The sequence below is a fragment of the Schistocerca serialis genome, chromosome 6 (assembly GCF_023864345.2).
Source record: "Schistocerca serialis cubense isolate TAMUIC-IGC-003099 chromosome 6, iqSchSeri2.2, whole genome shotgun sequence".
Classification (NCBI taxonomy): Eukaryota; Metazoa; Arthropoda; class Insecta; order Orthoptera; family Acrididae; genus Schistocerca; species Schistocerca serialis.
The window spans coordinates 227,950,436-227,970,348 of record NC_064643.1 but is presented as its reverse complement, the minus strand read 5'-3'; the positions used below and the strand labels follow the sequence as shown (position 1 = coordinate 227,970,348).

General features: G+C 43.9%; 1 protein-coding gene across 1 annotated transcript in view; it reads left to right on the top strand.

Moving 5' to 3' along the window:
- Positions 1 to 19,913, top strand: part of LOC126484294 (uncharacterized) — a 143,372-nt gene that overhangs the window by 19,745 nt on the left and 103,714 nt on the right. Inside the window, exon 2 of the mRNA XM_050107720.1 lies at positions 5,083 to 5,335. Within this exon, the coding sequence (XP_049963677.1) occupies positions 5,123 to 5,335 (213 nt within the window). The 5' untranslated portion in view covers positions 5,083 to 5,122. The remainder of the gene's footprint in view (positions 1 to 5,082; positions 5,336 to 19,913) is intronic.

Here is a 19,913-nt window from a genome sequence, read left to right as displayed (position 1 = left end):
CCTCGGGCGTGGATGTGTGTGATGTCCTTAGGTTAGTTAGGTTTAAGTAGTTATACGTTCTAGGTGACTGATGACCACAGATGTTAAGTCCCATAGTGCTCAGAGCCATTTGAACCCTTTTTTTGCTTCTCAGCTTGGTCCTACGAAACTAGACGTGTAATATAAAAAAAGACGAAAAATGGGGAAGTAGCAATGATTGTAGAGTTCGTTAATGACAAACATTGACTGTGGATGTTCTTGAATTAGGTCGATGGTAAATTCTCCACATTGATGAGAAATGAAAATAGGAAAAGTGTTGTCCAAATGTTTCAAAACATAATTTATTTTCGAAAGAAAATATATACGTAAAAAAAACGCATCGAAAAATATTCAGAAAGCAGTAGTCAGCACCTTTTTACTTTATCGTTTATGTCTTGTTTTCTTCTTTGAATAGAGTGCCAAATAACGTCGAGAGTAACTTTTCGTCTTCAATGGAGTAGACTTTTTCATTGTTAAAACATATTTCATTACAAACGTTATTCATCTACACTCCTGGAAATGGAAAAAAGAACACATTGACACCGGTGTGTCAGACCTACCATACTTGCTCCGCACACTGCGAGAGGGCTGTACAAGCAATGATCACACGCACGGCACAGCGGACACACCAGGAACCGCGGTGTTGGCCGTCGAATGGCGCTAGCTGCGCAGCATTTGTGCACCGCCGCCGTCAGTGTCAGCCAGTTTGCCGTGGCATACGGAGCTCCATCGCAGTCTTTAACACTGGTAGCATGCCGCGACAGCGTGGACGTGAACCGTATGTGCAGTTGACGGACTTTGAGCGAGGGCGTATAGTGGGCATGCGGGAGGCCGGGTGGACGTACCGCCGAATTGCTCAACACGTGGGGCGTGAGGTCTCCACAGTACATCGATGTTGTCGCCAGTGGTCGGCGGAAGGTGCACGTGCCCGTCGACCTGGGACCGGACCGCAGTGACGCACGGATGCACGCCAAGACCGTAGGATCCTACGCAGTGCCGTAGGGGACCGCACCGCCACTTCCCAGCAAATTAGGGACACTGTTGCTCCTGGGGTATCGGCGAGGACCATTCGCAACCGTCTCCATGAAGTTGGGCTACGGTCCCGCACACCGTTAGGCCGTCTTCCGCTCACGCCCCAACATCGTGCAGCCCGCCTCCAGTGGTGTCGCGACAGGCGTGAATGGAGGGACGAATGGAGACGTGTCGTCTTCAGCGATGAGAGTCGCTTCTGCCTTGGTGCCAATGATGGCCGTATGCGTGTTTGGCGCCGTCCAGGTGAGCGCCACAATCAGGACTGCATACGACCGAGGCACACAGGGCCAACACCCGGCATCATGGTGTGGGGAGCGATCTCCTACACTGGCCGTACACCACTGGTGATCGTCGAGGGGACACTGAATAGTGCACGGTACATCCAAACTGTCATCGAACCCATCGTTCTACCATACCTAGACCGGCAAGGGAACTTGCTGTTCCAACAGGACAATGCACGTCCGCATGTATCCCGTGCCACCCAACGTGCTCTAGAAAGTGTAAGTCAACTACCCTGGCCAGCAAGATCTCCGGATCTGTCCCCCATTGAGCATGTTTGGGACTGGATGAAGCGTCGTCTCACGCGGTCTGCACGTCCAGCACGAACGCTGGTCCAACTGAGGCGCGCGGTGGAAATGGCATGGCAAGCCGTTCCACAGGACTACATCCAGCATCTCTACGATCGTCTCCATGGGAGAATAGCAGCCTGCATTGCTGCGAAAGGTGGATATACACTGTACTAGTGCCGACATTGTGCATGCTCTGTTGCCTGTGTCTATGTGCCTGTGGTTCTGTGAGTGTGATCATGTGATGTATCTGACCCCAGGAATGTGTCAATAAAGTTTCCCCTTCCTGGGACAATGAATTCACGGTGTTCTTATTTCAATTTCCAGGAGTGTATTTACTTTCTTATTTATTACAACGTAGGGGTTTTCATTGTCCAAGTATTGTGAGGCTTAAGCAAGTTTTTAATTTCATATATTTGGTGCTTTTTGAGGGAAAACACTCTTAGAAAAAAAAAATCAGATGTTTATACAACCTTCGCAATACATCACGAAGACAAAGCAAACAGAAGAGATAAGGATATTGAAGACACAAAAACGATAAATAACTTGATTGAACACGACTAACCTAGGCGAGAATAGGTTAAGTTCCAAAGTTAGCAGACGAAGCCGCCGCCCCTTGTTTCCTCGCACGTGCGGTCTTCGACGCACTCAAGACCTTAGAATTGCACACTCTGCGCAGAAAATTGAGTACTGAAGTTGTCGACCCACTGGAGAACTGATTGGTGGCTGATTGCATGCAGACACACACTCAGACCGAGTACTCGACTTTAAGCAGAAAGTGGCTATTTTAAAACTGACGAAAGGAAGAAACGGACAAAATATCTACAGCACGGCATTGTGGGGCGTGTACCTAACAGACTGCCAAGTGCCAGATCCTTCGTTTCTAAAAGCTCATATGGCGTGGTTATGACGGGTTACGCTTTCGAACGTAAGATCGTGATAAATGACGGAATGCGTGGGGCTGGAGTGTTTAGTAGAATATGCCATTCTTTAATAGAGACGGAAACTGGAATGAGTACTATGGAATAAATAGCACTTTTCGGTCAGAAATTAGGTCCCTCATTAAAAACTTGTCGGCGACGAAGAGGCGTCATAATGATACGATTTACTTCTGAGGTACAGTCCACCAGATTTCTTCCGAGTTTAGAGCTGATCATTATTTATATCCAGATTTCAGTCATAGAGCTGTTTTGAATTGATGACTTTTTCTGGTGTACTTCCCAAAAGGTATTTACGTTATAGATGGGATAGATCTACGATGGATTGATGATCCGCGAGGATTGTTGAAGAAGAGGCACGGATTTGGGCTCACCAGTACCATGAGATGACGGTTACTGTTTCCACTGCCTGAAGTCCGTAGCAAGGGTGACCAAAGACGGTAACCTCTGGAGACTCCTTAGCGTTTTGCCTGCTGTTCATCTAATATAAAGATCAGTGACGTTTGCTGGGACGTGGTACTAAGCATTCGATTAATCACATTCCAAAAAGTGCTTAAACCATATCAATAGTATCAACGTTGGTAGAAGGCCACGACGCGAGGGAAGTTACAATTAACTGTAACTGCCCATTTAGGCAGCACGCGATCGCTGTTTCCTTGCATTCATTTTAAAATGTTGCGCTGGACGCAAAGAGTGTTGCATTTGGTGTTTCCAACTGCATTTACTGGTGGCAGAGTTACACCTATCCGTCATAAAGACTCATGTACCAGTTTAGCAACAGTGCAACGACCCGTCTGTCAGTGCCTTGAGCCCTCTCACAGTACTGCGAGTGAATCTTCTTTATTGACATACCGGTACCTGGTAGTTCAAGATCACTGCTAGGTGCAAGATCAACGTTGTGCTCCAAAAGATAGTTTGTGATAGTTGTCGATACATAACAATATTTATTTTATACATTTACATGTTCACTTGTCACCGCCTAGTTTGTAGAAGCATCAGCTTAATCTCCAGTTTCATCAGATTCAACACGAAATAGTAACTGTGGCAAGTGGTTCCAACAAAGGTTAAGTGTTAACCAAAGCAGTGCACGCCTTCACACTGCGGGTAGCCCCTTGGTAACGGCGGGGGAAACAGGATAATACTATGCGAAAAGGAGGGAGTATATTGTGTATTTCTTGGTTAAAACACGAAATAGTTCCAGATTATTATAACTAAATTAATTATATGAATGGGTGTTCGTCAGTCATGAAGTCAGTAGTTGCCAGGTTCATCGAAGTAGTAGAAATGATGTCACTGTGATGCACTACCTGGTGCATTGGGTCCCTGGTGCAGAGCCCTAACTGGAGTTCTTACACTCCTGGATATAACCGTGTAGCTCAGAAGCGTGATAGTGTGCCCTGGGGTAGGGCTTATGTTCTATTTCGAGTGCCAGCCACACCAGATTTGTTGAATACAACCCCATCTTAGTGCTCTGGGAAAGTATATTGATCGAGACTTAATACTGAATTATTTCTTTGTCATTTAAAATGTCCCCATTACAGGTAAAAAAAAAAGTGGAAGTGAGCGTATGGCATCGTTGGCCGAGAGGCCCCATGTGGGGAAGTTAGGCCGCCAAGTGCATGCCTTATTTCAGTCGATGCCACATTGGGCGACTTGCGTGCCGGTGATGAAATGATGAGGACAACACAACACTCAGTCCCCAAGCGGAGAAAATCTCCAACCCGGCCGGGAATCGAACCCAGGCACGCTTGCCTGGAAGGCGAGCACTTTACCACCAAGCTAAGCAGGTGGACACCATTGCAGGTAAACTGGCATCACGTCTGTGCTAGATAGTTATGCCCCACCAGTTCTATGACTGATTCATCAATTATGGATATACCGAGTGAACTGCCATGAGAGACGATATTAGAATTTAGTTTTCCTTACGCACTCCAGGAAAATTAGAGTATTGGCATCGGAATTGGTCCCGTAAACACCGCCAAGTGGGTTGAGAAACCTGTTGGTTGGTAACTACGTAAATGTGCCCCTCACTGGAGGGTTGGACCTCTTTAAAAATTTTGCATCGTGGTAGCGGATTCAGGGGCTGAGTAGATGATTGGCCAGTGGAGGTTACCGAAGAACGACACTGATGCAAGCGTCAACCTAACAGCTGGGCTTCAAACAACTCTTACGCAGCTCAAGCGAGCAAATTGCCTTTCCAGCATCGAGAGTCACAATCCCCACAAAGACACCTCGCAGGCACCCTCCAACTGAATAACGCAGTTACATAGTAATACAGCATTACATCTGATGATCTTCATTTTGGACAGTCGTTTGGGATCCATCCCTACGCAACGGCTGCGTCAGAGTTTGCTGATAAATCGGCTATGATGCCACTGGGGCATAGTGCTTTGCAGTCATGCCTACGATATTGCAGCTCCACGTTGGAGAATCTCCTAGACGTTATTCAATTATCAGGAAAAGTGGTTCAAAATAACATATAATATACAGAGTTGATGGCGTCATCTACCTTCTTTTGCTCTGTGCAGGTCCGGAACGGAACTCGTCGTCCCGTTCACAGGCGACAGCATGGAGATTGTCCTTTCGCTCCCTGGCGATGAACTGCTGGATGACCCGAAGTACAGCGGATTCGTTATAGAGGTGCTGCAGGAAGGAAGAAACCGGTGGAAGAGAGCGGAGAAAGAATGGTACGCCTTGGGAAGCTACGGTCTCTGGAAACCATACTACAGTCCTGAGGCTGCCACGGGAGCGCTAACCAAATGGAGCGGTCACAGGGTGCGGGTGAGCAAACAGTTATCCATTAAATTACAGAATATAAATCCGTAACCGGAATTCCACTGCCAAATGTCTGTTCAGGAATGTATGGGTATTTTGGTATAAGGGACCCTTGGTCTCTGATGACTCATTACCGAGTTTCAAATTTACGTTTATTTACATGTAGGCGTAAATTTCCGTCTATATGTTTCCCCTTCCAATAACTTGGAGTGACCTCCTGTGGTCGGTCAGAAATGTGAAAACACCGCGAGAAATGCGGACACGAACATAAACGCTAGCCAAGCCGGCAAGTTGCGCTGTTGTATTTTACCACTCACTGGCAGACACGTGCAATGTCCTCAATACGTTGCGTGTGTCAGTCGTGGCCAGAACAATGATTTGTGTAGTTGTGAGTAGTTATGTCAGAGGTAAGTGACTTAGAACGTGGGAAATTGTTCGTGCTCATATAATGGGTGCTTCCGTAACCAAGATAGCCGACGTGTCTGATGCTTCAACGGGCATCGTATAGATGGTTTGGATGTTTTTTTTTTTTTACTACATACAGGGAAAACGAAAAAGCATCAAAGTCACAAATTGGTCGAAAGTGTGTGCTGAGTGATCGCGACAAACGGTCACTGGAGAGGGTTCTGAGCAAAAATAACAGGTTAACAACTGCAGAAGTCACTCACGAACCCTGTCATCACCAAAAAATCAAGAAGGGAGCTCCATAAGCAGGAAACTGCAAAGTGAAAATACAACTCATCAGTGATGCAAATGCCCGTAACGGGAAAACACGATGCCAAAGGCATAAATCCTGGACTAGGGAACATTACTAGAAAGTTATGTCGTTGGATGAGACGTGTTTCTCACTGTTTCCAACTTCTGGCCGAGTTTATGTCGCAAGGGTGTAACATGGTACGTGTTAGGTGGTGGTTTTGGGTCCTCTGTCATTCCGCTTATAACGCTACTTGCCACATGTAACGCACATGCGTACCGTGAAGCAAACCAACGTTACCCTCTGACAGGATTTCGAATTTTGACCGCGCGTGTGGCTAATGGATAAAGGTATCGGACTATAATTTTGACTATGGTGAAATTACCAGAAAAACTAAACGGACTTTAACCTTGGGAGTTAATGAAAGTGGTAAAAATCATACGTGAGTGAAAAAAAAGAACGGTCGCCAGCCCAATTAGGCATATTAATTTTTTAATATATGTTTAAAAAAAACTGAACATTGGTTATTACAGTTACTTTCGTGGATATTTCCCTTTGAATAGTGCACAGGATACAAACTGACACAGTGTACTTTGAGCTGGTGTAGCAGCAATTATCAATAACGCACCCACCAGTAATTATAAAAGGAAAATTTGCATCAAGCTCACATTAATAACAACTACACTCAAGATCATTATTTAAATCAATACTGAAATGTTACAGCATGATGCGCAGAACTATATCTGAACATGAGGGGCTTCTATCTTAACTGGCATGTAAAAACACAAGTAAAGATAAATAATATCATCAATACACTGTTTATACTTCTCTACATATATCAGTTTTCCTTAGCAGCAGTAATAGTCCAATTATCTTTCTAATATGTGGAGAATATGATGGGGACCCATAAACTAGTATAGTGTCACTAGTCAAACTCTATGGTAATTTCAATAAAAAGACTAATTCAAACAAAGCTAATCCTTCACTTCACTTGGAGTAGTTCATAATTTACTTTGCAGGACAAAAAAATCAACACCGAGCTCAATTAACTTCGAAAAAGGAACCGTTCGTGGTAGAAATCAAAACACTACTATTTTTGTTAATGAGCTTAACGTATTTTTCTTTTTTACCACCTGTGAAGCAGGTATTTTAGACAATAACATTTACGCAACCTGGCACTGTATTCCTGCAAACCTATACTTTGCAGTAAACTAAGAGTACTTTAGCAAAATCTTATCTAAGTTTGCTTTTGTGGCTTTACATTTCACTTGTGCTACTCCTTTTACATTTGACAAACAAACAAAAAAAAAACACTTTTAAACACCTGTATGCAAGAATTGTTCATTTAAAACAGGATAATCGGTTTTAACAGCAGTTAGGAGTGGTCACAGCGTAGGTTCGTCATCACGATAGAAGATATGGTTCTGGACACAGATGTATAGCATTTGGATTTTTATTAGAACCACACACACAAATTAACTGGCCCATGCCCATATATATAGTTGGATGTGTGAAGTTAGTAAAGCAGTGACGACGTTTTGGTGACAAGCGACTTGGCGGCTAGCTGTACTCACGGCTTTTGATGTTCGAATGCTCTATAAAATCTGTTCTTGGCGTCGGACTTTCAACATATTAGAGGCATACCTTTTTGCAGAGAATACCAAATAATATCCAGATCCACATCCAAGGCACAAATCCTTTGCAAAGCAGCTTCCAATTGCCTCTCTTGACACTGTTTAAGCGTACCGTGCTATGGCTACCCACACACTGCTTACTGTTCACACCAAGGAGCCGCCAAGATCGATCGCCAAAACCACCTTTTACGTACATCGCGCCATGCCACTTCCATTGCGGAGAAACTTCACTACATCTTTTATATACAACAAGTACAAGTGCCCTAAGCATGAACCAGCTTTCAATAAAGATTATCTTTTTTATAAACATACATATATTACAAAAATTTATTATTATAACAAATCATTTTTCTTTTTTCTTCATACATAATTTAAAAACTCTAAGTTTTCTTGTCACAAATCAATGACTTTAAATAACAAGGAATACTCACTCCATAACTGGACATATACAGTTACATAATATAAACCTACTTCTAGTCGATATAAATGTTACACACTGACCACATGATTGGTTGTGGTAAGTTCCTATGGGACTTCACTGCTGAGGTCATAGGTCCATAGGCTTACACGCTACTTAATACAAGTTTAATTTACGCTAAGGACAACACACACACGAACCCATGCCCGAGGGAGGACTCGAACCTGCCGGCTGAAGTGGCCGAGCGGTTCTGGGCGCTACAGTCTGGAACCGCGCGACCGCTACGGTCGCAGGTTCGAATCCTGCCTCGGGCATGGATGTGTGTGATGTCCTTAGGTTAGTTAGGTTTAAGTAGTTCTAAGTTCTAGGGGACTGATGACCTCAGATGTTAAGTCCCATAGTGCTCAGAGCCATTTGAGCCATTTTTTTTGACTCGAACCTCCGACGGGGGGAGCCGCGCGAAAAGTGGCAAGACGCCGTAGGCCGCGCGGCTACCCCGCCCGGCACTGACCACATGGCTACTGCCAAGGATTAACGGCCATTCTGGCTGATCAGATCGATCCCGCGGTACAGTGTTTGTTCTCCAATGGCGATGCTGTGTTCTAAGACGACAGAGCCCCCGTTCAGATATGTTGCATCGTCCAGGACTGGTTTTGTAAGCAAGAGGATGAGTTGTCGCATCTCCCCTGGTAACCACAGTCACCAGATCTCAATATTAATGAGTCTTCGTGGTCTGCTTAGGATAGAATAATGAGTGATCGCTATCTACCTCTATTACTTGAACTTACCACAATTTTGCAGGAAGATCCGAAAAAGATTCCTTTGAAAATTATACAGGACATGTATTTATCCATTCCCAAATGACTGTTTTGAATGTCAATGGTTTTCCTACACTATTAGGCATGGAAATGTGTTGTTTTCAGTGTTTCCTTTATTCTGTCCACTCCTGTACAACGCCCATAGCAAGAGCGGCACCTTTGCGCAGCCTGGAATTAGACGATCTTTGGGGCCAATACGGCAATGAGAGATCACTGCTGTGCTGACGACCGACCCATCGTTGAGGCAGCTTATCTGTACCACTAAATGGCTAAAGAGTTGTACGGTGAAGATTTTCTGTTGCAAGTTGCGTATCTAGCGGTTTTCAGGAGCAACAAATATAAGATTTTCATTGTTTTGTGTGATAGACAGACTTTAAAAATTTCAAATTTTTTATAATCTGGTGATTAATATGATCGTAATATCTTACGTTGAAGTTCTAACAAAGTAAGAGAAGTATTCAAGTGAGAAACTCTCCACAGAATCTGCGAATAAAGGAACATACGGAAAATACTGATAAGAAGTAGGGACCGGATGATGAGACATTTAAGACATCAGGCAATAGCTTCCAGGGTGCTAGAGGGAGCTGTAGACGATGAAAACTGCAGAGGAAGACAGAGACGGGAATACATTCAACAAATAATTGAGGACGCAGGTTGCAAGTGCTACTCTGAGATGAAGAGGTTAGCGCAGGGGAGGAATTCGTGGCTGGCCACATCCAACCAGCCACAAGACTAGTAAATAAATAAAAGCCGATGTGTTGATACCGATGGCGCCATATTCGAGTGCTTTGACATGTGGGACGTGCAGTACAGTACTTTGGACCAGGATCACATCGCACGGTGAACGCGTTAGTTAATTGTACCAGGAGGATCCTTACAGGCAACGACATGAACTGGAAACTGAGAATTTGTGACAAAGTAAATTTTTAGTTTCGATGCGTAAGTAAAAACTCAAGTTTCTATCTTCATTCATGTAGAATATATAGTCTTGTCGAATTGGATGCATCGTTTTGAAATATCCTCTATGTAGGCCATCAGGTAAATGTTACCGAAACACGGTGATTAAATTTCTGTGTGGCGGAGAATTTCCCTGCTTCTCGATAAAATTTTGTTTGCCGCTGTTTCACTTTTTCGGCTATATATTTAGTAGTTAATTCATATCTAATGCAATAAGTAACGAATATTTTGGCATTTGTGGTGAGAGCAATGAATTTTTCATATAGGTCGCAGGGCCACACTTTGTATACCGCGAATTCTCTTAATTGTGTTTAGTTTTTCTTTCTGGTCTTCTTACTATATTTAATATTAAAACTGCATTTACTTGATTTAAGTGTTGGCTCGATAAGGACTGTGTAATACAGAAAATGAAGGTAAAAATTAAAACAGCCGTTCAGAAAAGCAATACGATGAATTAATTGAAAGGACGGTGAAAATATAAAAACGAATGAACGAGATAAATTTTAAATTACGTACGAGAGTAATTTGTGCTCCGAATTAACGATAAATTCGGTTTGGGTCCAGTATTTTTGATAACGTGTTTCGACTGTCAACTTTTTCCAAGTAATGAGATGTTGTTACGTAAATGACGCGTGATCTATTTTTGTCGTTTGAGAATCCATTTCAGCGAGATACCACTCTCACCGCACGTATTTTCCTTTGCATTGACGGATAAAATGTGAGATAACTGCTGGCGTTCGTTCGCCTACTGGTGTATGCAATCCAGAAGTGCACTTGCCCGGGAAAGGCAAAGGTCCCGGGTTCGAGTCTCGGTCCGGCACACAGTTTTAATCTGCCAGGAAGTTTCAGTTTTATGCGATGTTATTCACAAGGCCACAAACTGCAACAAGGTGTAGAGGCACACCGCAGAACTCGATGGCATAAAGAATCGAGAGAGGAACCAGCCAGTATAAGCGTGAAAAATTGTAAAGCTCCATTCTGATCCTGAATAAAATGTGCATCTGTTACCCTTCTCTATTACTAAAGCATTCACTTTTCCGGAAGATATCCTGGCTGCCTTCACTCATTCACACACTTCGCTTACTTTATCACCGAGTTTAAACACACAGACGCACCTTCAGCCCAGTGCGGTATCTTTGTGCCAACATCAGCCATACATCTGACGAAATGTCACGAACAACGCGCTCAGTCTCTCTTCCCCTACAAACCGGCGCTAAGCTCTACGATGTCGTGTTTGCTTGGCTCTGGACTACACACATCTCGTCCCACAGGTCGAGTTTGTCGGTAATGAAATCCTGGCACACTGTCTTGCTGTATACAGCTGTCGATAACGCTTAACGTTCAATATTGTGTCTTCAAAACAGTCATTGATAATTTATTTTAACTGAGTTGATCGAATCTCTCATCCATGTCTACAGTTATAAAAAATTACTTATCTTGCTATTTCGTTGACGGCCTCATTGTCTTGTGTGGGATATAACACTCGTTTCAGATCCCTCTTCTGACTGATAGGTAGAAACATTAACTGGCGAAAAGCTTGTGTTATGCAGCTGGCTACTTATCATTATTCAGTGAAATAAAATTTCTGAACTTTGAAGACGTCTATATTCACTAAAATTTCCACACACTGAACTATTAATAAAAGGTACTTCTGCCTTCACCACTATTATAAAAACACGTTATCTCCATTTATTGTAACTCATTCACCCAGACAGTCCATTTACAACTACCCTCCCAGCAAGACTGTGCACAACGAAAAAGCACAGAGATTAAATATAAAATGAAACAGCTAGATGATAATGACTGATATGTCTCTGAAGAATTAAAAAAAATGTATTTACATAATTTTAAAGAATGATAGCGAATCTATTCAAAAATGTTTAATACGAATATTTAAATACTAACTGTTACTGGCCGTATGTTGCTGTGACTCAGCCTGCTTAAACGGAAAAGAAGGCACACGTTTCTAATATGTTGTTGTTGTTGTTGTTGTGGTCTTCAGTCCTGAGACTGGTTTGATGCAGCTCTCCATGCTACTCTATCCTGTGCAAGCTTCTTCATCTCCCAGTACCTACTGCAACCTACATCCTTCTGAATCTGCTTAGTGTATTCATCTCTTGGTCTCCCTCTACGATTTTTACCCTTCACGCTGCCCTCCAATACTAAATTGATGATCCCTTGATGCCTCAGAACATGTCCTACCAACCGATCCCTTCTTCTGGTCAAGTTGTGCCACAAACTTCTCTTCTCCCCAATCCTATTCAACCTCATTAGTTATGTGATCTACCCTTCTAATCTTCAGCATTCTTCTGTAGCGCCACATTTCGAAAGCTTCTATTCTCTTCTTGTCCAAACTATTTATCGTCCATGTTTCACTTCCATACATAGCTACACTCCATACAAATACATTCAGAAACGACTTCCTGACACTTAAATCTATACTGGATGTTAACAAATTTCTCTTCTTTAGAAACGCTTTCCTTGCCATTGCCAGTCTACATTTTATATCCTCTCTACTTCGACCATCATCAGTTATTTTGCTCCCCAAATAGCAAAACTCCTTTACTACTTTAAGTGTCTCATTTCCTAATCTAATTCCCTCAGCATCACCCGACTTAATTAGACTACATTCCATTATCCTCGTTTTGCTTTTGTTGATGTTCATCTTATATCCTCCTTTCAAGACACTGTCCATTCCATTCAACTGCTCTTCCAAGTCCTTTGCTGTCTCTGACAGAATTACAATGTCATCGGCGAACCTCAAAGTTTTTATTTCTTCTCCATGGATTTTAATACCTACTCCGAATTTTTCTCTTGTTTCCTTTACTGCTTGCTCAATATACAGATTGAATAACATCGGGGAGAGGCTACAACCCTGTCTCACTCCCTTCCCAACCACTGCTTCCCTTTCATGTCCCTCGACTCTTGTAACTGCCATCTGGTTTCTGTACAAATTGTAAATAGACTTTCGCTCCCTGTATTTTACCCCTGCCACCTTTAGAATTTGAAAGAGAGTATTCCAGTCAACATTGTCAAAAGCTTTCTCTAAGTCTACAAATTCTAGAAACGTAGGTTTGCCTTTCCTTAATATTTCTTCTAAGATAAGTCGTAGGGTCAGTATTGCCTCACGTGTTCCAGTATTTCGTCGGAATCGAAACTGATCTTCCCCGAGGTCGGCTTCTACTAGTTTTTCCATTCGCCTGTAAAGAATTCGTGTTAGTATTTTGCAGCTGTGGCTTATTAAACTGATTGTTCGGTAATTTTCGCATCTGTCAACACCCGCTTTCTTTGGGATTGGAATTATTATATTCTTCTTGAAGTCTGAGCGTATTTCGCCTGTTTCATACATCTTGCTCCCCAGATGGTAGAGTTTTGTCAGGACTGGCTTTCCCAAGGCCGTCAGTCCAATGGAATGTTGTCTACTCCGGGGGCCTTGTTTTGACTCAGGTCTTTCAGTGCTCTGTCAAAGTCTTCACGCAGTATCGTATCTCCCATTTCATCTTCATCTACATCTTCTTCCATTTCCATAATATTATCCTCAAGTACATCGCCCTTGTATAGACCCTCTATATACTGCTTCCACCTTTCTGATTTCCCTTCATTGCTTAGAACTGGGTTTCCATCTGAGCTCTTGATGTTCATACAAGTGGTTCTCTTATCTAATATGTATGGGAACTGAATGTACGTCACAGTCTCCTTCTCTCTCCTGACTCTGTCCATCCCTGCCTCCTCTTCTCTCTTTCCACGTCCTCCCTCCCACGCTCTCTGTCCGTCACCACCTCCCTCCTCACTCAGTCAATTTTCTCCTCCCCCATCTCTCTCCGTTTCATATTGCCCCTCTCTCTCACCCTATCTCTGTCCATGACCTCCTCCCCTTTTCTATGTCCATCTTCACATTTCTCTCTCTCTCTCTCTCTCTCCCTCCCTCTCTCTTTCTCTCTCTCCTCCTCTCTCCCCCCCCCCCCCATCTTCTTCTACCCCTCTCTCTGTCCATCTCGTCTATCTCTTCCTGACAGCTTTCCATACCCGTTTTCTCCAACCGCACTGTTCACCTCCTCTTCCCCTCTCCCTCTGACCGTGAGCCTTGGCTATTGTGACTGCATATTCAGCTTCTCTAGTAGTATTCTGATAAGAAGTCAATAAGCCATATCTTTCCTGTTTGCTAACAACGTTTGACTATCATAACTTATGTATAAAAATGGTTCAAATGGCTCTGAGCACTATGGTACCTAACATCTGAGGTCATCAGTCTCCTAGAACTTAGAATTACTTAAACCTAACCAACCTAAGTACATCACACACACCCATGCCCGAGGCAGAATTTGAACCTGCGACCGTAGCAGTCGCGCAGTTCCAGACTGACGAGCCTATAACCGCTCGGCCACACCGGCCGGCTATATAGTATGTATATTCAAAAATAGGTATACCAAAATAAGCTCGTTTTCGAATGCAGCAAGATTCAAAGCAATCAGTGCAGAACTTATACGTATATTTAAGGTTTAGAAAACAAACATTTAAATTTTTATTTATCTAGATGTAAATCTTTGTTTGTACAAAATCGTAAATCTCCCAAAGTCCTCCAGACAACGCTTTGAAATTTTGACACAACGTGACATTCGCGCGTGTTTTTATATACCTATTGAATAGCCATATGGTGTACATAAATACTTATATAACGTAAAAGGAGGATACGTCATTATGAAAAATTTGACGTATATTGTTCCAACGGATATATCTCCGACCGTTTACATATACACACATCAAAAAAAGTTTCGCATCACCCCAGTTCACAGAACTGCTGAAGATAGACGTTGACTGTGGACATTGAGTCAGAGCCACAGTCCCTTTGCCTGTTCAGAGATGTCACTAAACCCATCCAGAAATGTAAACAACCATGCATGAGCAGCGCCTATTAGTATTAGACTGAGGGTGTCCGATAGCCGATACGTTCCAGTCATTCCACCAGGAAGGAGGTACACGGCTCGTGATGTCTGCGTAGACGGTCAATACCGCGGTTCGGTCGCGTCCGAAGTGTTACTTTGCGCCAGGAAGGTCTCTCAACAAGGGAAGTGTCCAGGCGTCCCGGAGTGAACCAAAGCGATGTTGTTCGGACATGGAGGAGAAACAGAGCGACAGGAACAGTCGATGATATATCTCGCTCAGGCCGCCCAAGGGCTACTACTGCAGTGGATGACTGCTACCTACGGATTATTGCTCGGAGGAACCCTGACAGCAAGGCCACCATGTTCAATAATGCTTTTCGTGCAGCCACAGGACGTCGTGTTACGACTCAAACTGTGGGAAATAGGGTGCATGATGCGCAACTTCACTCCAGACGTCCATGGAGAGGTCCATCTTTGCAACCACGACATCATGCAGCGCGATAGAGATGGGTCCAGCAACATGCCGAATGGACCGCTCAGAATTGGCATCATGTTCTCTTCACCAATGAGTGTCGCATGCGCCTTCAACCAGAAAATCGTCGGAGACGTGTTTGGAGGCAACCCGGTCAGGCTGAACGCCTTAGACACACTGTGCAGTGAGTGCAGCAAGGTGCAGGTTCCCTGCTGCTTTGGGGTGGCATTATGTGGGGCCGACGTACGCCGGTGGTGGTCATGGAAGGCGCCGTAACGGCTGTACGAGACGTGAATACCATCGTTCGACCGATAGTGCAACCATATCGGCAGCATGTTGGCGAGTCACTCGTCTTCATGGACGAAAATTTGCGCTCCCATCGTGCACATCGTGTACATAACTTTCTTCAGGATTACGACATCGGTCGACTAGAGTGGCCAGCATGTTCTCCAGACATGAACCCTATCGAACATGCCTGGAATGGATTTAAGAGGGCTGCTTACGGACGACGTGACCCTCCAACCACTCAGGGATCTACGCAGAATCGCCGTTGAGGAGTGGGACAATCTGGACCAACAGTGCCTTGATGAACTTGTGGATAGACGAATACAGGCATGCATCAATGCAAGAGGACGTGGTACTGGGTATTAGAGGTACCGGTGTGTACAGCAATCTGGACCACCACCTCTTAAGGCCTCGCTGTATGGTGGTACAGCATGCACTGAGTGGTTTTCATGAGCAATAAATAGGGCGAAAATGATGTTTATGTTGATCTCTATTCCAATTTTCTGCACAGTTTCCAGAACTCTCGGAATCGAGGTGATGCAAAACTTTTTTTGAAGTGTTTGTATATGGTGAATCTCCTAAAATATTACGGAAATGAAAGTGCTGCTGATGTGCTGCTTTCACAGAATGGATTTTCAGGCGCTCCTATTTTTAACCAAGAAACAGATGTAGTAATACTTAGAAAGTGTATTTTTGTACAGACATACTTCTCAAATATAACAATTCCTATTGACATTAACAGGCTAAAAGTAGAGTAATTTAAAATGTCAGTGACATCTGTTGCGGTAGTTTAACGGGAGTCGTTTGCGAGATATAGTATCGTGCAAAGTTGTTTGTGCCATTCATCGACGTATGCTAGATAAGATGTTATGTTTGCTTACAGTGTCCTTGTGTGTTCCCGGAGTGCATTACGACTTGCTAGTCACTTAGTGTGTGACAGTCCAAGCAGAAGGTCGTGAGTTTACGATTGGAGTTACCAATGCAGAAAGCCGACACGCTCATAGTGTATGGAGAGTGTAGGAAGAATGCAGTTCGTTCCTGCAAAATATATGCGGAGAGATATCTCAATAGCCGTCAACCATCTCGGCAATTATTTATCAGCCTCTTCAACCAGTTAGGTGAAAGTGGTAGTGTAACACGTAACGGGAGGAAACAAGTGACGACAGAAGAGAAGGAAATTAATGCTCTTGCTGCTGTTGCGCTTTTTCCGCACGTTAGCTCCCTCGCAATCACACGAGGAAGTAGTATGAGCGAGGCAAGAATTCTATACGTTCTACATCAACATAGGTTCCTTCCCCAATACCTCTCTCTCTATCAAAAGCTGCATGGAAACGATTATGAAAATCGTCTTAACCTATGTACATAGGCATTACGAAAGGATACTCCAGATGTATCATGTATCTTGCTTAGTAATGACACTATATTTTCCAGTCATGGTCAGGTGAACCGCCGAAGCCGGCCGCGGTGGTCTAGCGGTTCAAGCGCTCAGTCCGGAACCGCGCGACTGCAACGGTCGCAGGCTCGAATACTGTCTCGGGCATGGATGTCTGTGATGTCCTTAGGTTAGTTAGGTTTAAGTAGTTCTAAGTTCTAGGGGACTGATGACCATAGATGTTAAGTCCCATAGTGCTCAGAGCCATTTGATCCATTTTTTTGAACCGCCGAAACATGCACTATTGGTGTTTGACAGTCCCCGCTGGCTTCGTCAGGCCGAACGCCAGCGTCCATGGAGCGTAATCGTGTGGTATGGGATAGTGAACCATAAGCACATAGACTCGTTTCTCGTAGACGGAACACTGAACGCGCATAAGAATCGTAACCTCCTAAGAGACGATCTTCCACGGATGCTAGAAGACGTTCCTCTGCAGACTAGGAGGAATCTGTCGTACCAACGAGATGGCTGTCCAGCCAATAGTGCATGAAGTACTACAGCATGTCTTCCCAAAGTGTTTCTAAATCGTTGGATCGGACGCAGAGGACCTATACCTTGGCTGACCGGTTCCCCGAATTTGAGGCCGTAGACTTTTTCTGTGGGAAAGCTGAAAGATGCTGTCTACAAGGACATTCGAACTACTCCCGATGATATGTGACGACGCATTACTACAGCCTGCCCGGACATCTCCGGTGAAATGCTAGTACGTGTGCAGCAGTTGTTACATGCCAGACTGGAAGAGTGCATTGCCCGTGCCGGTGGTCATTTTGAACAGTGATGGTCAGTTTTCTAGTTACTGGTCAGAATCCACATAACTAGTGCATGCACTTGTGTTGTGTTTTAATGTGTGCTACCACAGGTACTCCACAAGTTTCGGTTTGGGAACTCTTGAAAATACGATGTCTCGTAAACGACTCCCACTAGAATCCCCCAACACACACCACTGACGTTCTAATTTACCCTGCTTTTAGTTTCTTAATGTCAGTAGGCGCTATTGCATTTAAGAACATATATGCAGGTTGGGTCACTAAATATTGCCACCTTGAAGAATAACTCCTCACGTGCGATAGCAGCTGAAACGTTTGTGGGACAAATGTTGCATGGGACAACGGGGGCCGTAATATGACGTTGGTTTTTTGTTACTAGGCGGGGTGGCGTCAGAGAAATGAAGATCATTTTTTTTTAAATGGGATGCTATAGTTTGGTACTCATTTTCTGATAGAGGCTGTCGAGACGAATCCAATGATGGGTAACACTAAGGTCTTTGAAGGTCAACGAAGGTCAAAAAGTGTCCGAAGTGATGACCATTGGTATCAATGCAGTGCTGCGATCTTGTTATCATGGATTGACTGGTATTCCTTATCACTTAGGCGCTTATCGAAGCACATGCTCTGACAATTCTCTCTCGTATATCGTGCAGATAGTAAATATTCGCCGAATACGCGGTATCCATCCAACGTGCCGTTGACATGTAAGGACCATTCGACCGTTTTGCAAATATAACACTAATACGGATGGTGAGACTAGTATCGTCGAATCAAGCGATTGTGAATGATGTATCCCTTCGAATAACAAGTAGATACGCTTCTCATTTAAGGAGAATGCCAACGAAATACAGTGAGCGCTAGAGACTTATACGCTGAAAGATATCCTCAACGTACTCACCCTACACGTCGTACGTTTATGTATGTGTATGTCTAACTGAGAAAAACTGGATCTTTAACGCATCGGAAACATATCCGGCAAAAGAAAGTTACTAACGAGGAAAGGGAAATTGGTACACCTGTCACTGTGGTTCGAGATCCTTGTGTAAGTTCGCGTCAGATCGCTAGGGAATCTGTCATGAGCCAGAGTAGTGTTGTTCGTGTTCTGCATGGACATAAATATCATCCTTACTATATCAGTCTCCATCAAGAATGAACTGGTACGGATTGTACGCGTTACGCTAAATTCTGCCAATGGGCTCAACTTCAGATTCAGAGGGATGACACATTTATTAGTTTTATTTTATTTACTGACGAGGTTACATTCACAAACCATGGAATTGTTAATTTGCATAACGTGATTTATTGGGCAACTGAAAATCCATGTTGGCAGCGGCAATTGCACACGAAAAACCGTGGTCGGTGAATGTATGATGTTGGATTCTGGAGGACAGAATTATAGGCCCCTACTTCATCGAAGTAAATCTTAATGGTAGAAAGTACTCCACATTCCTGCAAGAAACATTAGGTCTGTTATTGGAAGAAATATGTTTAGGAACAAGGAGCAGAAAGCGGTATCAACACGATGGGTGTCCGGCATATTTTTCGCTGATGGCTAGAAATGAGTTGCAGAGACAATTCCCAAATCGTTGGGTTGGACGCGGAGGAGATGTGTCGTGGCCGGCTCGTTCGCCAGACTTGACGCCTCTGGATTTTTACCAGTGGGGATTCGTAGACGACATTGTTTATAAAGACATTCCAACTACACCTGAAGATATGCGAGAGAGAATTGCCATAGCATGTGCTTCGATAAGTGCCGATGTGATAAGGTTCAAATGGCTCTGAGCACTATGCGACTGAATTTCTGAGGTCATCAGTCGCCTAGAACTTAGAACTAACTAAACCTAACTAACCTAAGGACATCACACACATCCATGCCCGAGGCAGGATTCGAACCTGCGACCGTAGCGGTCGCTCGGCTCCAGACTGTAGCGCCTAGAACCGCACGGCCACTCCGGCCGGCTGATGTGGTAAGGAATACCACTCAGTCCATAATAAGAAGATTGCAGTACTGCATTGTTACCAATGGTCATCACTAAGAACACCTTCTGTAAATGGACGTTCATGCCACATTTGTGACCTTCGTTTATCTTCAAAGACCTTACTGTTACACATCATTGGATTCGCCTCGATAGCCACTATCAGAAAATGAGTCCCAAACTACAGCATCCTATTTAAAAATAAGTTGACCATATCTCTGGATCGACCCCACCTAGCAACAAAAAAC